This window comes from Lemur catta, chromosome 10, assembly GCF_020740605.2.
Source record: "Lemur catta isolate mLemCat1 chromosome 10, mLemCat1.pri, whole genome shotgun sequence".
NCBI classification, from domain to species: Eukaryota; Metazoa; Chordata; class Mammalia; order Primates; family Lemuridae; genus Lemur; species Lemur catta.
The window spans coordinates 32,741,115-32,766,549 of NC_059137.1; the positions used below are offsets into that span (position 1 = coordinate 32,741,115).

Consider the following 25,435-nt stretch of genomic DNA (forward strand, 5'->3'; position numbering starts at 1 on the left):
GAGGATCCCATCTTCATCTAATTATAGCGTCCACAAGGAGCCTCTGAGAAGGCTCTGGGCCAAAGAGGGATGCCAACTGTCTCCTGATGTGCTTCTGCAGAGGAAACAGGAGATCCCAGAGAGCAGTTACCATGACTCACCTGGAAATCCCAGGATGAACCTCACTAAGCTTGAACTCTCCGCCATGTAGTTTGTGTGCCCTGGGTTCCCAGTTCCATCTGAATAGCCCACTTTTTACACCAAATCAACAGAAGTTTTGCTGCGATGGAGGCCCCAGCCAGCTTGAAAGTTCCCAGTGGACGTGGACAAAGTTCTCCTTTGTGTATTTCAGCATTCCCCTGAGTGCCAAGTAGGGTATTAAAGACATAGTCAAACCCCACCCCAATGACAGGAGCTTAAATTTGATTTTATTAAACAAGAGTAAGCAGCTTGTTCCAAGCTCTGTAGCAAGAGACCTAACTTCTAGTGTGGTCTCTGCCACTAACTTGCTGTGTGACTGTCCTCTGGACCTGTTTCCTATGTGTAGAAAGTATGCAAGGAGGTTTGAGGACAATAGAGAGAGTTAAAGCTGCTTTCTAAAATTTGTATTTCCTACATCAGTCACCAGGGAGGAGGAACTTTGCTTCCTGAAACCTCAGAATGGCTAGGATTCTTTGAGTTACAACAGAAAGGAATCTGACTCAAAAGAGCACAAGCGGGAAAAAAAAAAAAGATTTTGGCTGTGGTAACAGACAAGAGCAAGGGCAGATGATGTCATGGCTCTCTCACACTGTCACCTCCACGCCTCAGCTCAGCCCCTCTCTGTGCTGGCTTGCTCTCTCCTCCACACAGCTTCTTGCCTGCGTTACGACAGGAGGAAATGGCCAAGGTGCTTCAGGCTCACCCCAGCTGGGAAACCCCAAGAAAGAGACCTTCTCTGGCCAGACATTCTTAGACAAAACCCCAGGGATGGACTCTGATTGGCCCAGCTGGGGAGCAGGTGCCCATCTTTGGGCCAGGTTTTCTCAACAGAGAAGTTATTGGCCTTTTGAGTAGGACCATTCTTTGTTATAGGGCACCATCCAGGCATTGCTGATGTTTGGCACCTCTGGCCACTAGATGCCAGATGTGCTCCCCAATCATTGTGACAACATCAACAAAATTAAAACTGCCCCCACATTTCCAACCCCAGGGGTGTGGGGTGCAGGGCCACCTTAGGTTGAGAACCACTGCCTTGTATCGGTCTCTGAAGCCAGGGTTGTGGGGCACCGTGATTGGCTACACCTCGATCATCTGCTCTCTCCTGTGGGGAGATGTCAGGACTGACGTGACACTGTGTTTGGCAACCCTGCCAGACCCATATGGCATAGGCTGTTGAGGAGAGTCATTTCCCAACGCAGCTATCAACACCAGGTTCCTATTTCCAGAGACGACGCTGCTCAGACAAGGACCAGCCGCTATTGACTGCCCCATCTTGAGGGGAAAGGGTTAACACCCTCCCCACCAGCCGTCCCCCTCTCCCAGCCACTTGCATCCTAAATCCCAGGACTCCAGCTCAAACATCTCTTACTGTGGCATTCGAGGCCTTCTGATCTCTTTGTTTTTGACCCCTCCACGTGTTCCCCGATTATCCTCTCCAAGAGGGTGGAGGCCCCCATGGCCCTGGTGATCGGTGCTGGGAGTCAGCTCAGAAATTGCCAGACTGGACAAGAGCCCGAAGGGAGGTTCTGCGGACTCATCCTATTCAGGGCAAATGCCGTTTCCACACGTGAGCCCATCAGAACGAGGCCACCTGGCATTTCCAGGGAAGAGCAGAGTCCCAGAGTCCCAGCCATCTTCAGATTCTGAGAAAAAGGTTAGGCGGGTTGTTTCTTGAAGAGCTGCAGCATCTATGAGGTGCAGCGGCTGAGCTGAGCTGGACTCTGGGAAGCATCTCACGTGAGCCAAAAGCAAAGGCCAGGACGCATTTTGAGGAGAGATCTCCGAGAGCCTGAATGCTGACTGGCCAAGCACGGCTGGGCTGGACAGACCACACCAGCATCCCCGACTCTCCCTGAGGCATCACACCCAGCCCCAGTGACAGCTCTTGACTCCTCCCCCAGGCCCCCGCAACGTAACTCAAACCCCTTCCTCATTTCCAGTGAGAAAGTTGAGATGATTCGGTACTTTCCAAAGAAATTTAACTACGAAGTTAAGGGAAATGAAAGAAGAAAATGCTAGAAACACACCAACCTCATAGAACATGTGTCTGAGCTTCTGGAAAGTTCTGCACCACACCCTATTTTAAAGTTCTATTTACAAAGGACTCCATATTATTTCTGAGATGGGTTCCTTCCTCCCAATTCCAACAGAAAGCCAGTGTAGGGTGGGGCTCCCTGGCCCGCCTAGTGTTGGGCAGGGAAGGGCAGGTGCCCCTGGAGGGAGCAGACTCCATAAAGCAAGATATCCTTCCACTCACCCTTTCTTCCTTCCTCCCTCCCTCAAACATTCCTAGATCACCTGCTCTCGGGCCAACTCTTTTTTTCCCCCTAGGACCTCACAGTTTATGGGGGAGATGGTACAGACAATCAATTACCTGCCCTGGACTACTGAAACTCCAGGACAGCTGACCACCTCCTAGTCCTTTCATCACATTTCATCCAAAGAAACAACAGTCTGACTCCCTGCTCACATCACCAAAGAAGTCATTTAAGTCTTTATTGAAAAGAAAAAGTTTAATGATGCTAGAGGGTTTACATTTAAATCTTTTCCCAAAACGTCTATGCCACCCCATCCTCTTTCCTGGATGTCTTCTTCCCCTCAGAGAGGCCCTCGGCCCATTCTGAATTGCATCCAGCCAGCCTTCTCCCTCTACTTCTCCGGGGGCCCAGAGCTCCGTCACAGCAGCCTGGGGGTCTGGCCTGCAAATGTAGACCAGGCCTTGACAGACTGCCACAGAGGAGCAGAAGGGAAGACTGTTGCTGTTTGTGTCCACCACGATGCAACAGGACAAGTGCAGTAGCATGTGCCTTCTCTCTGACCACTCTTTCTTCTGTCCATCGTAAGCACCGTTGCCCCCCAGGGTCTGCGCCAGGTCTTCTCCCCCTTGGCTTGTGCTTCTCCCTGGATGGCTTCAAATGCACCCCTGGTTTCCCCTGGCTCGGATGTGCTGGTGACTCCCAAATATGTTTCCCTAGAAATCCAGCCTCCTAAGTGCCTAAGTTTCTTCCGTATGTAAACTACTCCTTGGGGGAACCCAGAGTTTGAGAGAGACCTGTGGTCACCTACAAAGCTCTCTTTAGGGCAGCAAAACCATGACTTTTATAAGTTGGTTATTGATGATGTCACTTAGAAATTACCCTGTGTCTTATTTGTTTGTTTGGTTGGTTTTGGGGTGTTTTTTTTGTTTTTCGTTGGTCTCCTCTTCTTCGTCCCAGCAAGTTCTGGTCTGGGGTAGGGTCAGGATAGACAATGAATAGGCTTTTTGTGTTTCAGACCAGATTGGGCCTCTCCAAAGCATGTCTTTGTAAGATTTCCAGGCCCATCAAAGGATCTGGTTGGGTTCCTGGAAAATGGATCCCTGAATAAATTGGGTCATGTGTCCCTTCCACTGTGGCCAGAGAATGACACGTCCAAGTTGGTCTAGGCCTAGGATTACTGCCCATCCCTGAACCGATCATGGTAGCAACTGAGTTGAAATTATGGTATTAGTTTACGCCATTCATGGCCACTCCTAGGGCCTGTCCAAGCCACAAGACTGTCCTCCTGTAGGGGAGGGAAGGGATAAGTGGAGGTGAGTAAGCAACTAATGTCCCTGGCAAGGTTCCTCTTGAGCAGTGGCTTGAAAACATTTTTTGAGCATGATTTATGGTTAATAAATACATTTTTTTTTTGAGACAGAGTCTCACTCTGTCACCCTGGGTAGAGTGCAGTGGCATCATGGTCATGGTAGCTCACTACAACCTCAAAGTCCTGGGCTTAAGTGATCCTCCTGCCTCAGCCTCCCGAGTAACTGGGACTACAGGTGTGCACCACCATACCCAACTAACTTTTAGAGATGGGGTCTCACTCTTGCTCAGGCTGGTCTCGAATTCCTGAGCTCAAACAATCCTCCTGCCTTGGCCTCCCAGAGTGCTAGGATTACAGGCATGAGCCACTGGCCTGGCAGTAAGAAATACATTTTGCACTGTGGCCCAGGACAAACACACACACACACACACACACACACACAAAATTTTCATAAAATAACACTTACCCCTTGCTACACTGCTACTGGGAACACATTCTGATATTTTTGTAATCCTGGCTGCTTGATGAGGTAATGCTCAACTCTCTTTCATTTTTTAAAAATCCTGGTCTGAACCTACTAAATTGACTTTACAACTCATTAATGGGTCATGACCCACGGTTTTAAAAATGCCATTCTTATGGTTTCATAAACTACTTGCACTGCTGAAATGGTTGTTAAGATGTGGCATACATTCTCCAGGAATTTGAGAGGGAAGTGTGTAAGGAAATGAAAATTAGGTTAATGGAGGCTGCTTAATCCTATGCGGGGCAGGGGTGGGGGGTTGGGGAGGTAAGGGGCAGGGGCTGCTTGTCACTAGTGACTCAGAAGGAAGTCCTTGGGGGAAGAGAGTTTTTAGCTCCAAAATGGGACTCCAGGTACAAGCAAGGCAGTCACTAAGACTTTCCCCATGAATAGATCAGATTTGTGGCTACAGAGGATGCCACTGGAGTGGCAGCGTGGGCATGTAGTCCAGCTGGGTGCCCCAAGATATCGTGTTCTCATGATTTTTGTTCCCTAGAACCCAACTGACCAGACTTCTTCAAGCCCTTGGCAATGATGGTGAGGAGGCAGATCCTTTTTGGTCATGCTAGAGCCAGGCGAGCCCAAGGACCTACTGTGTGGAGGACACTGTGTATGTTGAGGGGTGGTGGTGAAGATAAGCCATTTACCCATTTATTTAAAGTAATAAGTAAATATATTTTTAGAGATACATTCCTATGATAAAGAGAAAATTCAGAATAGTGGTTAAGGGGTTGAGTGGGCGAAAAACACAAGAAAGAGCCACAAAGCCACCTTGGACAGTAATGGTGACATTCTACTTTCTAATCTAAGTGGCGGACATAAGGCTGGTTGTTTAGTATTCATTACACATGAAAGATGCAGCATACACACACATTTACACGTGTACACATCTATCGGTATGTAGGACAAGAAATATAATAAGCCATGGACCCTATGCTAATGAGCTCACAGACTCAAGTGGAAGGCAGACATAATCACAACTAATATAGTGAGATCATAAGATATTTAGAGAGGCAATTCATTCTGACTTGTTATATGACCTTGATTAGGTCATTTTATTTCTTGAAGTCTTGTACTTCTGATACATTATATAGAGAGATACAAATATAAAAATTGTATATATGCTATATAGGTATATTTTATACTATATAATATGCATGCACGTATATGTACATATATATAATAGTAGGGTTATTGTGAGAACCACATGATATATAATCCATGAGAAAATGCCTGGCAAACTGTGAAACACTGTAAAAAATGTGAGATAATATTCTCACTTTGGGCATCTTTGCAACTGCCTATTTCTTTGGTGAAACTGCCATCCCGCACAGTTTTGTGCTCAAGTGGCAGTCTGCAGCAAGCACGTTGGAAGTGACTGTAAACTCTTCTTAATCTAATATATTTTGTGTCTAGCACAATGGGGGATAGAAAGAAAGAAGACACTGCCTATTATGGAATAGCTTGTGAGTGTCAGAACAGGAGCGTGGGGCGTAAGAGCCCATGGGATGTCTAGACTAGGGGGTCTAGGAGTTTGAACCAGTGAGCTATGGGGGGAGGGTAGTGCTGAGAGGAGAGTACTAGGCTTCTCCTCCCCCAGGGGCTCTTTTGGTCCAGTTAGCAGACCTGCACCACCACCTCCACGCAGGGCCCCGGCAGGCGCTGTTCCTTCTGGTGCTCTGGCCTAAGCACAGATACAGATCTCTTCCCTCCCCACCCTGCCCCACCGCAACCCTGTTCTTGTCAGCCCAAGGGTAAGAAGCAGAGGGACACTCTGGTTTCCGACGCTGCCAGAGTAAGTTCTCTTTCAAGATCACCAGCCCCTGTGCTTGCCCTTCTGCTACATGAGACACCTATGACAGCCCAGACAGCCAGCACAGCTTTGCAACCTCCTTGCTCAGGGTCCTGATTTCCTGGCTTCTTGCCATCTCCACGTGAGAGGTTCTGCCTTAAGTTCTCGGAGGCTTGCTCTCAGGAATAAGATGAGAATCTGCTATTAAGACTTGGGAGTCCAGGTTCAAGGACCTTGCAGACACACTGGCTCCTGAGAGTGGGCTGCAAAGCTTCTCCCTCTTGGGACAGGATATGTTACAGTGACTGGAGGAGACTGAGGCTCAGGCTGGAGTCAGGTGGCTTATCAGTCGGAATCCTGGATGAACAGGTGGCACTCCCAAACAGGGTAATTCGAGGTGAGTTTAGTAAAAGAATTATTTTCAAAAGGGATGGCAGGGTATGGAGAGACCACAAAGGAGAATGCAGAACCCCAAAGGGCTCATCAAAGCACTAGTAGCAGCAGGGCTGTTGCCTGCCCAGGCCTGGACAGAGGAGGGGAAGAAGCGCTACTGTACCTGCGGAGAGAGTTCTGTGAAGGGAGGAGCTGAGGTTTTTAGTGGAGGGATGCAGCAGGCCCTTGGAGACCCCAGGGAGAGGGAACTGGGTGACAGTACCGGACCTCACTCTCCTCCTTCTCACCTCGAGCCAGTTGGCTGAACCCAGCTGGAAGCTGAGGGCAAGGAAATCCACTGTTACATTCCAGATGGGTCACACTGCAGGGCACAGAGCAAGGGGGATGTGGGAACAAGTGACCCACACAGCCTTGCTGTGATGAGGTGGTCTACAGGGACCACACTTGAGTGGCACAGTCCGACCGTCACATGGGGAACCCAGAGTATACCAGAGATGACAAGAACATCATCAAGCAGTCTCCTTGGTGAGAACAACTTCAGAGCACTGGAATTCAGAGGCCGAGAAGGCCACAGGAAGGCAAGGGCCCTATGGGATGGAATATGTTCCAGAGACCAGAGGACACGGAGTCCCAGTTTGGGGTCAGATCATTTTATCGGTCAGAATCCCAGATGGCATGACCTTGATGGCTGAATTCAAGTGCCCAATGTTTAAACCAGGACGAAGTCACATCTTTGTGGAGATATTTTTGGCATGCAAGAATTGAATTCACTTAGCAATTTTACTTACAGCATCAGGTTGAAATTTCCCATCAACTGTTTTCAAGGACATTGAGAAGCACATTTGTAGCAGACACTCCACTATTTACTTTATTAAGCATCCTTGTATGACTTAATGGAAAGATCCTTGAGCAGTGATTTAAAAGACCTCAGCGTTAGACTTCACTCTGCCTCTAACTCACTGGGTCCTTTAAGTCACTCCATTCTCCTCTCTGGGCCTCAGTTTCCTTCTCTGTAGTGTGAGAGGGTTGGCTGTGGTCTCGAGCTCCCTTCTGATTCTGGCACGCTAAGATGCTAATAAACTCTATGGTCAGAACAAGTCATGACATTTTAGCACAGCCAACTTGGCAGTCACTATGTGATCTCATTTTGTAAACCACAATATTGTTTCTTTGAAATCTCTCTTTAAAGTTGCTCCATTTCTCTGATGCAGCAAAGAAGCAAGAGAAAATAATTGCTATCCAGTGGACTCATGCCCGTGAAAACAAACCCAAGTGTACTGCTACTAAAAAGAATCCGTCTGCCACACTTCCTATTTGTTTGGCTTTGGAGAGTTGGACAGAGCAGAACTGAGGAAGGCATGATGCACCACACTGAGTCATCACCTGGAATGGCTCCCTCCTCCGAGAGCCTCCCAGAGCCCCGTGGGCAAAGGTGGGGCCTGCTCTCCTCACTTCCCCCTTAGTACACCTCTCCACGAAGGAAGACCTTCTGCTCACTTCCTCATTACAGTTCCTGCCCACCAAGTTCATTGCTTGTTTAAGTTAGGGAAGAAAACAAAAACAAGCCTCTGAATGCTCATTCTTTCCTTGGGCCCTGGCATTAAATCTGACTCACTGGAAGAGGATCTGTTGTCTTTGCCGACTTGGCTTCTCTCTCCTTTCGTAGCAGGGACAATGCTCCTCACCTCCTTCCTTTAGAGATCTGCTCCTCCCCTGCTCAAACCACGCGGTTGATTCTGGTGGGGCTGCCAATCACAGATCCTTGTCCCCTGGTCACGAAGATGATGCTGTGACCTAGGCCTGACCATCCCCCAGCTGCCGAGGTCCAATGAAGAAACTGATAAAAGCACATTCAATCGGCTGAGACTTATGTCCAGTTAAGCAGGGGGAGGAGAGAGAAGACTTCTTCTTGCTTTGGCAGAGCTGAGCTAAATCAGACAAGCCAGGAGCTTCTGGTGGCCTTGCCTCTCCTGTGCCCTGCCCTTGCCAGGAAGCAGCCATCTCAAGTCCAGCACACAGAACCAGTGATGGAGGGAAAGGGTTAGAAGAAGGGAGGAGAAAGACTTGACAATATTATTTGTTCATCTGGACACAGTGATCCTGATGCCAGACCCACCCTTTGTGCAAGAGCCAATAACTCTCCTGTTTTAGTTATGCTAGTCTTACTTGGGCTTCTGTACCACAACTAAGGAAGCCTGAACGATACAGAAACTGATACCTGCAAATGGACCTTAAAATGTGGAACTGGCTGAAGCAAGGTAGGGGGATCTTCAGGGGGTCTGAGGTCAAAGGTGTCAGGAGGTTGGAATGGGTTGGCTATTTCTCATGCCCTTTAATGAGGCACTGCCCAAAGGATGTTTCTGTCGAAACGGGGCTGCTTGAAGGCAGAAGGAAACAGCAGGCAGATAAAAAAGAGGCTCCTTCTACTTGCAGCAGGGTTCCAAGAGTGCAGAGTTCAGTGGTCTCTTTCCCTAAAGAATTGCTGAAGCAAATTCTGTGACTGGCTAGGGGAGTCCTGGGGGAGCTGGAGTAAAGAGGGAGCCCCTCATCACTCAGAGCTTCAAGCCAGCTGAGGCCAGGAAACCGCATCCCTGGAGAATGGACACTCCTCTAGGCCTGGGGTGAAGAGCAGAGATCCTTCCAGAAAGGAGCCAGTTTACTGCTGCTCAGAGGAGCCCACTCAAGGCCCCCCAGGGGTAGAACCCACAAGAGGACAGAAAGAACTTGCTCCTCTGCTGGCAAAGTGAGTCTTTGCTGTCCCTACCCAGAAGGACGGAGTATACGTTCTTAGCTGATGACAACTGGAATTGCATCTCCTTTCCCCTTTTCTAGATAGAAATTTGGCAAGCATATACACGTAGTCTTTGTGATGGAGTCGTTTTCCAATAAAGCCATCATAAGTTGAAAATATCCCAAGTTGCAAATGCATTTGATACACTTAACCTGCTGAACATCCTAGCTCAGCCTCGCCCACATTAACCATGCTCAGAACACTTACATTAACCTACAGTTTGGGCAAAGGCATCTATCACAAAGCCTATTTTATAACAAAGTACTGAATATCTCCTGTAATTTATTCAACACAGTGCATCGTAGAGTGTTGATTGTGTGCTCTGGTGATGCACTGGTCGCTGCCGCTGCCCAGCAGCATGAGAGAGTATCATACCACATATCGCCAGCCTGGGCAAAGATCAAAATTCAAAATACAATTTCTACTGAATGCACATCACTTTCGCACCATCATAAAGTCTAAAAGTCCTAAGCTGAACCATGGTCCAGTCGGGGACTGTCTGCACAGGGTGGTTAAATGCGTCATTCAGTCCTAGGTGGCAGGAGCACAGTATGTACCATAGGCTTCTCGACTATATCCTTGTCAAACTACTGCTTTTTGTTTGTTTAACATGTATTTATTGAGCACCTACAAAGTGGCAGATACTCTTCTAGGTCGTTGGGACACAATAATGAAGAACACAAACAAAACAGCCATAAACAAATCTCACCCTTATGGAGTCATCCTCATTCCAGGAAGTAGCATCATCACCCAGGCAGTTGGCCAGGCCCAAATCCTAGAATCATTCTTTCATAACTGAGACCTTTCAGCAAGGCTCCCCTCCTAAATCCATCCCAAATCTGTGCACTTCTCACCACCTCCCCGGCTTCCACCAGAGCCCAGGCCATCATCCTCTCCCAGCTAAGTCACTGCAACAGTTTATTAACTGGTCCACTTGTCCCCACAGTCCACTCAGCACACAGTGGTCTTTCAAAAACAATAACCAGTTCATATGCTGTTAAATCTCATATATCTGTGGACAGCAAAAATCTAGAGAGTTGCATCTACCTCGACCACAAATGAGTGTTAGCCATAGGAGATGAATATGTGTTTGTGAGACTCTCTTTGTGTAAATAGTATTGGTTTTGTTTTTTATGACAGTAGAAAGTGTCATAATGATACATTCAGTTATAGAATTTGTTGCCTCAAAAAAATAAAATCAGTTCAAGTATATAAACTACCTCCAGTAGCTTCTCAGGACAAGCAGACATAAAATCCAAACCCCTGACCTTAGTCTGTAAGAACCTAGGTATCCGCAGTTGCCTACTTATCCTCCCTCATCTCCTTCTGTCTCCTCCCATGTGTGCTGTTGCTCAGCTCCTCCCAGCCTCCTTCTGCTCCTTAGACACACCACACCGCTCTGCATCGCAAGGCCCTCTTGTTGCTGTTCCTCCTTGGAACATTCTTCCCCCTGATCTTTGCGAGCCTGCCTCCTTTCCATTGTTCAAATGCAACAGGATGTTCAATGGGACTTTTCCTGTTGGGAAATTCCAGCTAAATCCCAGAGGTGAGGACAAAGGGGCTCCAAGCATGCCACCTTCTCAAGAGAGCTGCCACCATGGCACCAGAGTTCCCTCCCAGGGCTTACTAAAAGATGTCAGATCTATCCCTACCAGACTTCTCTCATCCCTCCTTCCCAATCTTCATGATAATCCCTGGGAGGGGGAGAGAGCAGGAGTTAGGGCCAGAATCATCTGCCTTGTGAGGAGTGCAGTGTTTGTGATGAGAGGTGACCCTCCCTGCTAAGCCAACTATTGGGGAGAGTCCAGAGAATCAGCCATTGGGGGTGGGGGTGGGGTCCTTAAAAAAGGGGAAATTAGCATGCTGTTCCCAAGTTGAATATTGTTTTCTAATTTGCCTTGGACTTATTCCAGTAAAGTAAGAGATAATTGGCATTATTTCAAGATAAGAATAGGGGCAGAAGGGGAGCTGCCCGTACCCCTACAGTTGCCCTGGTAAGAATGGGAGAATTTCTGGCTGGGCTCAGTGGACATTGCAGAAGGAAATTGGGCTTGGGCCCATGGATCCTCCAGAGGACTGGTCAGAATTGAAATGCCACAGTGAGGGTATCAGTGGCAAGCATTAGCCAGAGAAGGAGTGACAGCCAACCCAGGAAGGACTGCAGCTGTGGCCAGCTGAGTAGAGACTCCTGTCCAGTTTCTTCTCCTCCTGCACCTCAAATACACGGGAAGAGCAGGGCCTTGAAGAAGGAAAGGGACGGATATCTCAGACCCCACACACATTCCTTTCCTGTCTTCGTTTCTGGAAGTCAGGATCTCAGCTCAAGAGTGCTCTGTGTAAGGGCAAGGGAAGGGAGATGCTATTTAAATGGAGTTTGAGATTGAAGTCTTAAAGCAGACTGGAATTTCAATGACCAGGAAGTTATGGAATCCGTGTCAGTCCCGGGTCTGTTTGCCCTCACCCTTCTTCGCCGACGCCCTTTACTGGGGCCGGGCACCTGATCCCTGCAGGCTGTGCCTCTCGAGCTGCTGGGTCAGCTGACTCCTGGCTGTGAGGTCAAAGGCAGGCACAGGGCCTGGGAACCAGGAGGAAGGGAAGAATCAAGGTATTCATCGTCCACTCTCTGTCTCCAGTGGGGTTTCTGACTGTGGCTCTTCCTCTTTCATGACTCCAGGCCTTACATGGTCCAACTTTTGCTCTTTGATCCTAGCCTCCAGGCTCTGCTCACACATCCTCCTCTGTTTGTCTTTTTGACAATATCTGGATAGTCTTACTGTCTTCTGTTCAGTTTCTCTGCTTTTCCATCACTCATGTAACTAATTATGTGCATCTAATGCCCTCTGTTTCAAATACTTCAAGTGCTGTTTGTCTTTTGGATGGACCTTAACTAATACACTTCCCCAGAGGCCTCTTAGGGTCTATGTTATTAGGGACTGTGCTGCAGAGATGGTATAGGTGGGGGAGCAATTGCAAGAAATCAAATAGTTTCGTATGTATACCCTCATCAAGACATCTTAATACACCAATGACAAACATCTCAACCCCAATGTCATCCTCCCAGAAGGGTCTCTCCACGCCAGTGAAGGCAGCACACACCTCTCCCAGCCACATACAACCCCGTTACCTTTGTTTGTCTTCTTTTGGCAATTTTCAGTACCTGAATTCATCTTATCTATTTATTTGTTTGCATGTTTATTATCTATCTTTCCCCACTGGAATATAAGATCCTTGAGGGCAGTTACTCTGTCTTTTTCTGTACTCCTATGTGCTCAGTAAATCATTAGTAATTGACTGCCCAGCGTCAGGACCTGATTGAATGGAATGTGTACTCCCCAGAGACCCTTGACTTGCAGCTGGATGTGACAGGTGATGCCATTTTGGTTGCCAACACTTAAGGAGGAGGTGAGTGCATTTTTTGCATGTGCAAGTGAGAACATTCTTGGAATAGTATACATGGAAGAGTGTATGTTTAACACCCGAGGGATGGGATGTGATGAGCATCTTTTATTTTCACTTGCCTGTTATTTTTTTCTTTCTTGTGTAGCATCCTCCTTTCTTTGAGGAACTGTTCCTATCCCACCCATTAAACTGTCTACCTAAGAATGTAAAATTTGTGAAAGTAAGCCCTTTTTGATACTCTTTTAAATTTCACTTGTGATTAGTAAAATATTCAGATATTTTAATTTTTTTGCATCAGTTTAGATCATTAGATTTTCAAAGCACATTATCCATTACATCTATATTTTAAAATTCATATTGGTAAATTGTATATAGAATCTTTTAATTTTTAAAATGGCTTCTGCATCATGGTTTATAGCTTTTTCATCATAGTTTTGTATATGTGTGTTTTTCTTTCTTTTGCCAGAAGTCTGCTTGTCAGACTTGTCAGAGGCATCCTTATTTTTTGTTGGTTTTCAAATAATCAGCTCTTTTTTTAAAAAATGTATCAATTTTACCGTGTTTTGTAAACTTTGGTTGATTCATTTTTGCTTTTTGTCTTCATTAAAATTTTTCCTGCTGATGGAAGATTAAAGATGTTAAGATACGTCATATTTACTGTTGCTGCTGTGACTGAAGCCAAAAGCAATATGGAACCACATGGAGGATGGGGCCTAATTGGAGACTGACCATAAGGATGGGGAGAGACTGGACGCCGAGGGGGACTGTAGTTGGTGCCTCTTGTGTCTGCTTCACACCCATTCGGCCATCCCTGATTGCAGCTGTAGCTGTGAGGCGCAGTCTGACTCACTTGCTGCCGCTGGTGCTCCACCCCAAGACACCTCTTGTCTTTCTCCTCTTGGCTTTCCGGGCTAGCCCAGCTCAGAACTGCAGAGGCATCCATGCCCTCTGGGCAGCCCTCAACCAGTGCACAGTGGTGGCCAATGAACAAATGCCCCCGCCTCCTGTCCAGCAGGTAGACACTTTGGGTGAATATTCTACACACTTCTCAGGGGTCCTGGAGGAATTGAGCTCCCATTGCTGACAGCAGGGACCTCCGTAATATGTCCATCGATGGGATTTTCTTCTTTCTACACTTTTCTCTCCCTATTTCCTACTCTGGTTTCTTATAGTTGCTGGCATCAAGTCCTCGTCTCAGGCTTTGCTTTGTGCGACACCAGAACACCCATCACCGCAGCCTGGGAATGTTTGAGGTGAATGCAGAGTAGGATAAATGGCAAAACTTCTAAGTCAGCTTCTCTCCTGTTTGTGGGGCTGCCTTGAAGAAAGCCGCAGTGCACGGATGAACAGAAACCGCCAAGCTATGCAAGAGCTGTGACGCTGGAGGCCAGGCAGTTTTGCTGTCGGTGTCTTAATAAGCATAACACTATGAGAAGAAGCAACCTTTCTTCAACTATGAGAAACTACTGTGTCATTGATTGGCAGAGAGCTGATCAGTGGCAGCTGGGGTGGTCTGGGTGACAGGACCACCAGAACGTCTCTTCAAGATCACCCTGACTTCAGCAGAGCTCTCAGAAAAACCAGCTCGCCACTTACTACCAATGGGGCATTGACACCAGGGAAGTGAATCTGGCCACAGTGGACATCCCTGAATTCCCTTCTCCCAAAAGGATCCCACAGATAAACAATGACTCAAACTAATTCCTGGACAAATTTGAAGGAAGAATTGTTGAAGAATATTTGAGAAAGAAAAAGACAACTTTGTGATAATTTTATACCTAGGGAATCTGACTTGTAATTTAGGTTTTAAAAGAAACAGGAACCTGTTTTATTATCACAATTGGGTAAAGTCTGGAACATATTTTACAACCACATTATCAACAGTTATTCAGTTCAACATATCCCAAAATTCAGTCATTTGCCTATCATCTTGACAATATACCATTTGTACTGTTAGTTACCTAATATTTCTCTTTCAACAAACACACTTTTTAAAACTCAAAATATCCACTTCATATTAAATAAAAATAAATGTGGAATTATGGATTTAGTGTCTACCTATATTTTTCTAATGCATATTAAAGTAAATATATAACTATTAAAGTAAAAACCACCTCAATCTATATGTGGCACACATACTATACACATTGGGAGACATGGATTTGGACATAACTATAAATTATTTTGACTTTGTTTCTCATTAGATTTCTTGCGCGTTATGATTTCCTTTACTTTGTGAGATCTTAATTCTCCATTAATTTCCATTTGGTTGTAATTCTTCCACAAAGTTTGTTTCTCAGAAAGGGTACCTGCATGCTATAATTTTGAGTCTTGACATTTCCAAAAGTGTCTTGCTTTTGTTCTCATACATGAAAATTTGGCTGGCTGTGGAATTTTAATATCCTAATTCTTAATCCACAGGATTATTTACACATTGTTTCATTGTCTTCTAATTTTTAATATTGCAAATGAGAAATCCAATGCCAGCCTGAATTTCTTTCTGTGTAGAAGTTTATAGGATTTTTTAAAGGATTTTATTGTATTATCATTGAAATGCAGAAATCTTACCAGATATGTACTTGGGTGGATTTTTTTACAACAATTCTGCCCAGGACTCAGCGAACCATTTCAATCTGCAGATAAAACTCCTTCTTCAGCTCAGAAAACTTTCTTTCATTATTTTGCTAATTGATACTTCTTTTCCATCCATTCTTCTTTCTTATTCTGACTCATATAAATATTGAAACATTATATCTATCTCCCTCTCCCTTATCTTTTGTCTCACGAATTTATCTTTTAGTCTGTGTTCGGAGAGGATCATATTCATTCTTTTGATTTTATCTAATAATTCACTAAATCAAGTTTCAGTAGTATATATGCTATAGTTCTATTTTATTTTGGTGAGCATACAGTCATCATTGTATTTTCAAAGACTGTTTCTTGTTGTCATATTTCATTTCATGCTTCTTTTACTCTTTGAAATTTCACTAAAAATACACATTTGAAGTTTTTAAAGTTACTCTTGTTTTCTATAATAATACTTTTTAAATAGAAGCCATTGGCTTTGATTGACCTGCTGGTTCCCTTTTTGTGGCCACTGAATCCCCACAGGTGACTAATTGGTGCCTGTTGTTACATACTCATGCTCATAAATAAGAAAAGTCTACAATGAAAAGGATCGAGAGCTCTTCTGGGTGCCGTCAACAAGTGCACAGGTCTCTATGAGCAACCCCAGCTCTTCCCGCTCCCCTCTGCCTGCAGCCCCCGTTGGCACTGTCCCTTGGGGTTCAGTCTTGGGAGGATCGCAGACAGGTTGTGGGATTTCCAGTCATACCAGCCTCGTATCTTCCAGAAAGTCCTCAAGGTTTCTGCCTGGTTGATACAGTTCTTCCTTTTTTTAACAGTGGCGCTGCCAGTATTTTTTTTTTCTTTTTCTTTTAATTGTTTTTATCATTTCCATAAGGTATAGGAAGTTACTGTGAGTTCAAATTGTTATCTTGAAATAAAATCTGAGTGGCTTCCTGCTAGATTAAGCCTGATATGGCAGGCTGGGGCACCCCACCTGTGCGTTTTCACATTCTGATTGCCAGGGTCCAGATCTCTTTGCTCGAGAACTTTCTCTGGCGACCTGAATGCACTCTGCCTGTGCAGGCAGGCCAGAAGTACTGGGATGCAAGGCAGCACCCTTCCTCCCCCACTTTTCAAGACTGACGATGGGGATTGGTGTATAAATACCACAGCACCCTCATCCCTTAGGTTGGAAACTTTGAGGTTCCAGGCTGCACTGGCTCCCAGAGCTCCTAAGAGGAGAGGACAATCTAGATCTAGTCACCCACAGTGGTGTCTAGATGTGCCCTTTTATATCTGCCTTATCTTCACCATCTCACTTCCCTGTTCCCCTATTGGTGATTACTGGGACTGCCTTGCATGTAAACTCTGCAGATGAGTGTTCATCTAAAGCGGAATCCAAGTCGAAACCCTGAGTGAGGCAGGCTTTTTATGAAGTTCTCTCTCCTGGTGTGGCGAGTGAACTGGGGGAGGAGGCACCGTGGAGGGCGGGAGACCAGCATGGGGGTGTGAGTTGCAGGCCCTCGGAGGGGAGAGGGGCCAGCACTCCATGCAGCCATGCAAGAGCACCCCAAGATATTTTAAAAATATTTTGACATTTAAAAAATTGAAGTAGTCATCATAGAAATATCCTGACTTTGCTGAACTTCCTAGCACTTATGTTACAGTTTATTGTTGTTGGTGGTAGTGTTACTATTACTGCTACTATGAAGGCACTCAGTCAATGTTTGTTGAGTAAATGAGTAAATGAATGACTCCTGGGTTACTGTCTTGATGGTAGTGCCACTAACTGAGAGGAGAGCCAGAGGAAAAGGTGCAAGTCTGGAAGGAGAGGAGGGGTAGCAATTTGCTCCTACCCACATAGCAGATAACAGGGTATTCTGGATCCTTCTTTGAACTCAGGGTCTGGGACAGGCTCTACACAGGTGATAATAAGACTATTCAATGGTCAGCGTGGCTCGTGTTCCTGTCAATCAGAAGGAATCCAGCCCTCATGTCAGGGCTGAGTCCTGGATCCCCTGCTGAGCCGGATGATAACATTTTAGTTGTCGGGTTATGGAAAGCAGGAGCAGGGTAGCCAGGGCACTTGGGGGCTTGGGGCCGTGGATACTCACCAACAGCAGGCAGAGTTGTACCAGTGTGTACGTGCTGAGTCACAGCCCTCGGCTTGGAGATGGCAGAGCAACTAGGCACATAGGAAGACACCATCTAGCAAGGCTGGAGGAAGGACTCCTCCCAACCCCAGCCCAGCCCCTGCTGAGAGACACCTGGGGCAGGCCAGGGATGGTGAACCCTGAATGGATGGCCAGGATGCTGTTCTCAATGCTTCCAGTAAATTATCTCCATAGAGAGTAGCTTCCATTGCTATCCCTCTTTTAAAGACATAGAAACTGAGCTGCAGGGAAGGGTCAAGTGTACGAGATCACTTTCGGTCACTTGGTGGTTTTCGGTAACTTGCCTATGATTACATGGCTAGTAGGTGGCAGAGCCAAAATTCAAACCTCTCTACACTCAACTGCCCTGCATATTTGAGTACAGGGTGGAAGGCAAAAGGGAGAAATCAGCCAGTGGCTATCCAAGAGCTTCGAGGAGGCTCGGTGGTGTCTTGGTGGCCCAGGAGCTCAAGAGGGAACCAGAAAAGTACATCCCCAGCTGCCAGGTTAGGCAAGGATGACACGCATGTGCTTGTCCCAGCTGGTGGAGTTTCTCAGGAGTAGGGCGTATAGGAGATATAAAAAGATTTGAAACAGTATGTGGTGTTAGAATGGGCTTGGTACATTTCAAAAGTGAGGACATTATGTATCTTTGTACCTCCAAATCCAAATATGATCCTGGGTACAAAATTATTACTCAAGAAATATTTGTGAATGGAAGAATGAATAAACAAAAAGTCTACTTGATCTTTCTCAAACGTGGATCTGACCCCCATCTCTTACCTGCTTAAAATCTTCCCGAGGTGCCCCACAGTTGCAGGATAAGGTCGAAGAATTCAAAGTCAGCATCATCTCACCTCTGCCTATCATTCTCCCACAACGCCCCCCACACTCAGCCTTCCCTGCTGCTGTGTGTGGTAGAATCTATTTTCTTGGGTCTTACCAACCTTCTGTGCCTCCCTTTTCTGCTCATTGCAAAACCCCATTCATTTTGGGTGAAGGAATTTTTCCTTCTGCACAACTCATCTCTTGGGGGCAGGGGGCCGTCCATCACAGTCATGGGCACATGACACAAGTGGGACCAGAGTCCATTCCAGGCATTAATGTAATCCCAGAGGGAAAAGGAAGTCTCCTGTTTCCTCTGTGGCCACTCTCTGGGGTGATGGAATAATACAAGCCCAGAGCTGTGTGCAAATCCCCTGCCACAGGAAGGAATCTTTTCCTTGGTTGGAGGAAGAAAAGCCACATACAAAGAAAAGGAGAAGCCGGCCGGCCACACACACACACACACACGTGCATGCGCACACACGGAGAGAGAAGAGGCAGACTAGGGTTCCATGTTGCCATGTCCACATTGCTTGAGTTGCTGTGCCCCCCGTGCTTCCCAGGTTCATGAGACAATACATTCCTTTCTCTTTTTTTCTGGCTTGTTAATTTGAGTTGTGTTTCCTTTATGGACGAATGCTCAGCTGCACTGGGTTGATGACAGTTGTCTCCTACTTACACCCCTTACAGGCCCAAGTGACACAGTGCAAGCCATATGAAGTCCAAAGGACACAGGAAATTTGAGGGCAGCTCCTATGGGCCATTCTCCTGTTCCCTCAGTTTTTCTTCCAGCTACACTGTGTGACCACATCCAGGTTGGTGGGGGGAATCTCCAGGACCTTCTCCTCCATGCTCTGTGTCCCTCCCTTCATCCCTTCTCGACCCTTTGCTCCTGTGCACCCTCCAAAGTCTGCCTCCTCGTGGGGTCTGGGTTGGCAGCTGTTTCTGACCCTCTGGTTCTGTTGTGGACAGGGGACTTTGGATGCTGTAGGCTTCAGACCTTGAGGGTCTGCGATATGGACTCAGACCGAGTCCCCAAAAGATCTCTAGCACTATAAAGATTGCCCACTTGTGGCAAATCTTCCCTCCCTTATCATGCTGAGACTGTTAGTTGGCTTCCCAGCCTTCAGGTACATTCAAGACTCCCAGGTGTGGGGTAGAATGAAGGCTTGCGGACACTTCAGCCTTTGTGTCTCAGTCGTGTGCAAGTTCAGACGTTAAACACATCAGGTGCTCAGAGGAGGAAGCATGAGAAAGGGCAGGCAGGGCCAGGGGAATGGGGGGTGGCCACTGGCAGAAGGGCCAGGCCGGCCCTGGAGTGGTGAAGGCCGTGGACTTGCCCACCCACCAAGGGTCTGCAACATGGACCTGCAAGATGGGGCAATGCACGGACAGCACAGCCTGGCAGAGGAGCCTGTGTGGCTTGCCTAAGTGACATGAGGACACCAGGCTGTGGTCTCTGGCATGCGACAGGAAAGCTCGGTGAAGGCTCTTGAACACCAGGCCTAAGATTACGACGGTCATTCTCAGAGTATGAAAGGAGCTGAGGGGTGGGTGATTCAGGAGCTCCTTTTGGGAGGGCCGGTCATACCTCCTCCAGTGCATGAGAGGCCTGGGCAGCCAGGCCATGGGCCTCAATGCCCTTTCCCGGGGTTAGTCTCCCCCAAGTCCCCACCCCAGCCTGCCCCTTCTGTGGCCCTGGGCCATGTGGGCTCTAACTGAACGGGGCAGCTGCACCGCATGGCCTCAGGAGCCCTCTGTCCCCTTCCCCTGCAGCTCCGATCCATGCCAATCACCCCCCACCCTGTCACTCAGTGGGTGGGCAAGTCCTCAACAACCCACCTCTGGAGCTTTCCAACCTATAACTGTCTTCATTCCATGACCCATTAGAACAATTCTCACTGCTCTTCCATTTATGAAGCCCCTAAGTGGAGGTTCTGGGCTGCCTTTTTTTTTTTTTTTTTTGTCTCTCTTGGATTTCCTTCCTACTTCAAGGACTATGAGGCTGAATTCAGTTTGCTGAGTTTCTGGCCAGCCCAGCTGAATGGGAGGAAATATCCCAGCATGCCTCTTGCCTGGCAATTATGCTTCTCTTACAGGGTCAGAGCAGGAGCCAGAGAGCCACAGGCGTGGAGCCGGGAGGGAGCAGAGGCAGCCTTGCATGGTGGCTCCTTGGGCAGATCTGGAGTGAGACAGACCCTGAGCCTGAAGCCAGCCCCGCCACTCGCCAGCTGTGTGACGTGGAACAAGTAACTTCCTGAGCCTCAACTGTTTTGTTTTTTTTTTTCTCATTTGTAAAGTGGGTAAAAATGCCTACCTTGCAGAGTTACTATGAAAACGAGATGGGGTATATAATAAGTCTGATGTTTCATAACTGGGAGCTGATATTATGCTTGTCTTATCCCAACCTCCTTGAGAGAGAGAGGCAGACTTGCCCAAAGGCTGAGACGGTGGCAGACTCAAGTTCATCCTGTTTCCCAGTCCGGGGCTTCTCTGCCCGCCACACACTGTCCCCACCAGGTGGGAGACAACAGGCAAGAGCAGATGGGCATGATGGGAAAATCTTTCTGTTCTCTGCTCATCGCCTGAGGAGAAGTACAAGTGGCAGTGACAGGATTAGCAGCCCCACCCCAGGTCGGCTTCCACATCAGTGAGGGAGAATGAAGGAGTGAGGGGGACAAAGTCAAATAGAAGAAAGTGCCCGGAAAAGATGTTTTTATGTTCACTTACGTGGGAAAAAAAATCAAAGTATACAGCATGAAGATACATGTTTCTCAGAAAATTCATCTCTATGAACCTGTTTGTTTCGGTTGCAGTTCTGGTTCAAGACTTCCCAAATGGAAGGCATAAAATCGCAGGGTGGGGGTGGGGAGGAGAGCCACCAAGGGAAAGTAGCAATTATGTGCTATTTCTTTTCTAGTTCCAGATAATTCAGAGTTTCAACTTTTCCGGCAAGTCAGAGTTATATAAACAGATGCCACACTAAAATATGATTGTGTAAAAATATAAAACTCCTAAAGCATGATCGCAATAATATTTTTAGGGAAAAAAACATTAAAGTCTGGTAATATCAGATAGTATAAACAGGATCGTTTGAGCAGTTCTGTTTCTCTGTAAGAACACCAGTTGCAAATGATGGACATGTGGGAAAGAAAGCATTCGGTCTGCACATAACTTAGAAAGGTGTAACATTTCTAAACACTGACTTTGTAAGAAAACCTGAAAGACATTTTAACACTCAACAACAATGGTTAAAAGGAGGAAGTAACTTTCTGAAGGATGCAGTGGGCAGAATGCTACAGCCTTGGTTTTCAACTTGCTCTTAACCTGTGCTGGGGTGTGTTCACACTGCATGGGGTTTCCTGCAGAATCTAGCACCGAGAGATGGATCAGATTTTGTCTTTGATCTGAGTCCTTTATGTCTTCAGTTTTGAGTGTATTGAGGTATGTTTTCTTTGGTTGCCCTTATAACAAATGTGTAATAAAAAACTGTAATATTTACAACATTTAAACATTTTAGATTTCAGTGTCAGCTCTTCACATAAGAAAAATCTAAAACCTCTTTAAGAAGCATTGGAAGATTATTACTTCCTAGCATCTGTCATGAAACTGTTTTCGATGCACAGGACAATGAGCCTATTAGCGCAGCTATATGTTTTCTGGTCCAGAATCTTCCCCGAGCTCAGCGGGGAGGCAAGTCCCGTGACGGCCATGTCCGCGGTTCGCCACGCTTCACAGTACTTATCCACGAGGCGGACCCCGTGGGGGCTGGAGCCATGCCAGATGACCTTCTGGGGCCTAAAAAGTAATTTTGTCATGTTACTTTTTGAAATGACACCTCTCTGTGTTATATCTTGATAAGCAAAATTGGCATAAGTCTAGTGAATCAAGTCAAACTCCTTAACCCTCCACGGTCTGATGCCAGATCACCTCTCTGTCCTCACTGCTCTTGCCAACTTCCTGAACACACGATATTCCAGCCATACCCAGCAGTCATTTTCAAATCATATCCTCTGCTTTTGTGAATCTAAACCTCTGCTTATGCGGTCCCTTAGTCTGGAGTGGACTCTCTTTCATTTTCAGACCAGTGAGTGACTGCTTTGCATCTTTCAAAGGCCAATAAATGCCTCCTCTTGCAGGAAGCCTTCTCTGATTCTTGCCCCTAAATCAAAATAAAAATGAATATTTCCCCTACACTCCTATCATATCTGTTTCTTCACTTAACGATGATAACATTCTGTCTAGAATCATAGTTAGCCTGTGTCTCTGTAGACTGTGAGTCCTGTAAGGGTGGGAACCATATAGGCTTATTACTGTGCCTTCCAGGCCCGGCATCAGGCCTGGTTAAAGCGGACACTGAGGAAACGTTTGCTGAGTTGTTCTATTCTGAAAAGCATACATAATTTTCAAAAATTTAGAATACAACTCACAGTAGAGAGTTATAGATCACTGGAAATTACAGTGCTTACCACTCATTAAGTGCCCAAGGCATGCTGTAGGTTTTCATACATATTCATTTTATTTGCAGAACAATCCTATGGTATAGGTATGATTATCTTGCCCATTTGACAGGTAAGGCAACTGAGGCTCAAAGAGTGGAAATGCCTTCCCCAAGGTCCCATATTGAGCTACTGGACCTGGGTCTCCTGGCTCCAAGGACAGGGCTTTCCCCATGGCCCTGTGGCTTTGTGTTGGCAACATCCCAGAGGGGCAGCTGATAAAGGTATGTGATTATTAGGAAGCCTCCTAAAACTGTCTGTTATGTCATACCTGAGGATTTCCACCCTCACTTACCAAGAAGGATCTGTCATCACGTCTCGGCCATCAAAGGAGTAGATTGGAATGTGCGTGTTGAACTGACCTCCATGGCCAGCAAAAATCGAGTCCCAATTATTAAAAAGTACTTGGCCCTACAGAGACAAAATGCCACATTAGAATCATTGTATCATCAGCCTACAAACGGACTATATATTTTTAGTCATTCTGCAAAGCCCAGATGACACCTCACATTGAAGTCCCCAGCCCGAATCCCAGAGCCTGGCCAGAGTGGAAACTCAAGCAATGTCTATGGTTTGATTTTATAATCCATCCTCGAACCCTTTTGCTTTTACTGTCTTATTTCTTCAGACAATACCTCTTATCATATTTGCATACAATGCTCCTCCCCACCAAAAGCATATTTTAGGTCTTTCTTTTATTACCATTATTTTAAAATTTTTGTGTACATGTGCTGAGCTTCTAATTTGTGCCTGGTCTTGTGCCAATCTACACTCTGGGTGATATGGAGATGACTCTCTTAGTCCTTTCCTGAAAGCGCTTGGTCACTTGTGGAGAGATCCAAGAACAAAAATGGCTCCAGCTGGGAGAGGGGACAGAAAGTGCTGGGGGTAGGGTCAGCAGGGAACTTGCCAGCCTCAAGGTTCCAAATTGGAGTACTGGGGTTGAAGGACCGAGGGGGCTCGAAGGGCTCTTGAGAGCTAGTTAGTGATCAGGAGCCAGGATGTGCGTGAGCAGCAACAGGGCTCTCCCTCTGCAGCCTTGAGGGAGTCTGCTTGGTATATCTGAGGGACCTAACAGGCCCTGCCTTACCAGAAGACGGGGCACAGAAATATCTGCCCGGCTTTGGAAGCTTAGATGCTAAGAAAACACCAAACCAGCATTCAGGACAAAGTGCCTCTGCCCTGGGACAAGTGTCCTCCAGCTGTTCTGTGGTGCCACGCAGTTGATACCCTCCAGAAGACATCCTCAGGTGGGACCAGGAGCCCCAGACACAGGAGTCAAGGAAACTAATGCTCGTTTGCAGTGACTTCGAGCAAACTGCTTTCTTCCTCTGAGCCTCAGTTTCCTTATCTGACAAACTAAGAAAAAAAAATAACTCCCATTTTTATTAGAAGTATCTATTAAGAGTATAAAGTGCTTTGTAAACAAGCAAAAAGCCCTATATAAGCAAAAGAAGTTAATATTATTATTTCTCCTGTGTGCTCCAAGAGTCATAGACCATCCAAGCAGGAAGGGAACAGGCCCAGAGAGGGAAAATGACCTGTGCAAAGTGGCACAGCCAGTCAGGGGACAGCTGGCCCAGAGCCAGCAGTTTTCTGTTGACGTCATGGAACAGCAGCTGCCCCCCAGGCCCTGCGGAGGCCGGTGCCTCCAGAAGGCAGTGGGAACCGTACTTGTTTTTACCTTGAGGTTCACTATTGGAAGGCTGTGTCTCTCTGCTTTCCGCACAACTGTGGAGAGATCTTGCAAATGGGAGGATAAGAAGGCTCGGTAGGTGGACAACAGTCCCGCAGCCCGGGCCTGCTGGAAGCACTGAAAATCAGCTCGAATGTCCCCAGAAAATGGCATGTTCAGAGCGACCAAGTGCAGCTGAAAAAAGTGAGAGAAAAAGAATGCAGTTAGACTCACAGGCAAACACCAACCCCCATAAATATCTCACGTCCCTAAGAAGATCCTAGACTTTGTAGGCTGAGGCATGTGGAGGTCATCTTATTCAACCTCTCTTTGACACTGGGATCGCAGTTTCTGCTTGACCACCTGCAAGGAGAGCTATGGTCTCCCAAAGCAGCCTGCTTCAGCTCTCCAAACAGTTCTAAGTGGTAGAAATTTCTTCCTTAGTTGAGAAAACAAAACAAAACACTGCTTGGACCAAGTAAAGCACTTTAGAGATCTGAATCCAGCCTACAGGCTGTATGGTTGAGACTTCTGGGCCCACCTCAGCTTCCAGCAGGGTCCTGGATCCCAGAGCTTCCCCAACCATCTGCCTGTTGCCCTTTCTTCCATCTCCTGTGTGGGCCTGTGGCTGGTCATGTGAGGGGCCCAGGGAAAATGCATCAAAAGGAGAAAGATGTGACATTTATGATGAAGACTACTGGGATAGCCCCTTCTGGGAACTAGGGCTCTAATAGTAATTCTAGCCTCACGTCCCTGCCATCTTGGTCAGCAGCCCAAACCAAAGCCATTCCATAGCCTGTTTCTCCGCATATGCTCTCCCCAGACCCAGCTCCCTCGACTGCCCTCTCCCCCAGCCCTTTCTGCCACACCCTCGGGAACGCATTCTATAACCAAGGGACACGCATCCCCTCCTCTTCAATCTTGTCTCAGGGGTAGCTTTTATCTCATCCACTTAGAGCTGGGGAGGGCTGCTGTGGGACCTCAGCCCATGCTGCCAAAAAAGGAAACTATTTTTAAACATCTTAAGCCAAAGGACATGAAAGGAGGCTTATGTGGTGAGGCAGGAGGCG

At 46.8% G+C, this 25,435-nt stretch overlaps 1 protein-coding gene across 1 annotated transcript in view; it reads right to left on the bottom strand.

The window, feature by feature from the left end:
* Nucleotides 1-20,881: 20,881 nt before the first annotated feature.
* Nucleotides 20,882-25,435, bottom strand: part of COL15A1 (collagen type XV alpha 1 chain) — a 75,731-nt gene continuing 71,177 nt past the window's right edge. The window contains exons 42-44 of the mRNA XM_045562115.1: nucleotides 24,375-24,560; nucleotides 22,986-23,101; nucleotides 20,882-21,989 (exon numbers count right to left, since the gene is read on the bottom strand). Coding sequence (XP_045418071.1) covers nucleotides 21,776-21,989; nucleotides 22,986-23,101; nucleotides 24,375-24,560 — 516 coding nt within the window. The 3' untranslated portion in view covers nucleotides 20,882-21,775. The remainder of the gene's footprint in view (nucleotides 21,990-22,985; nucleotides 23,102-24,374; nucleotides 24,561-25,435) is intronic.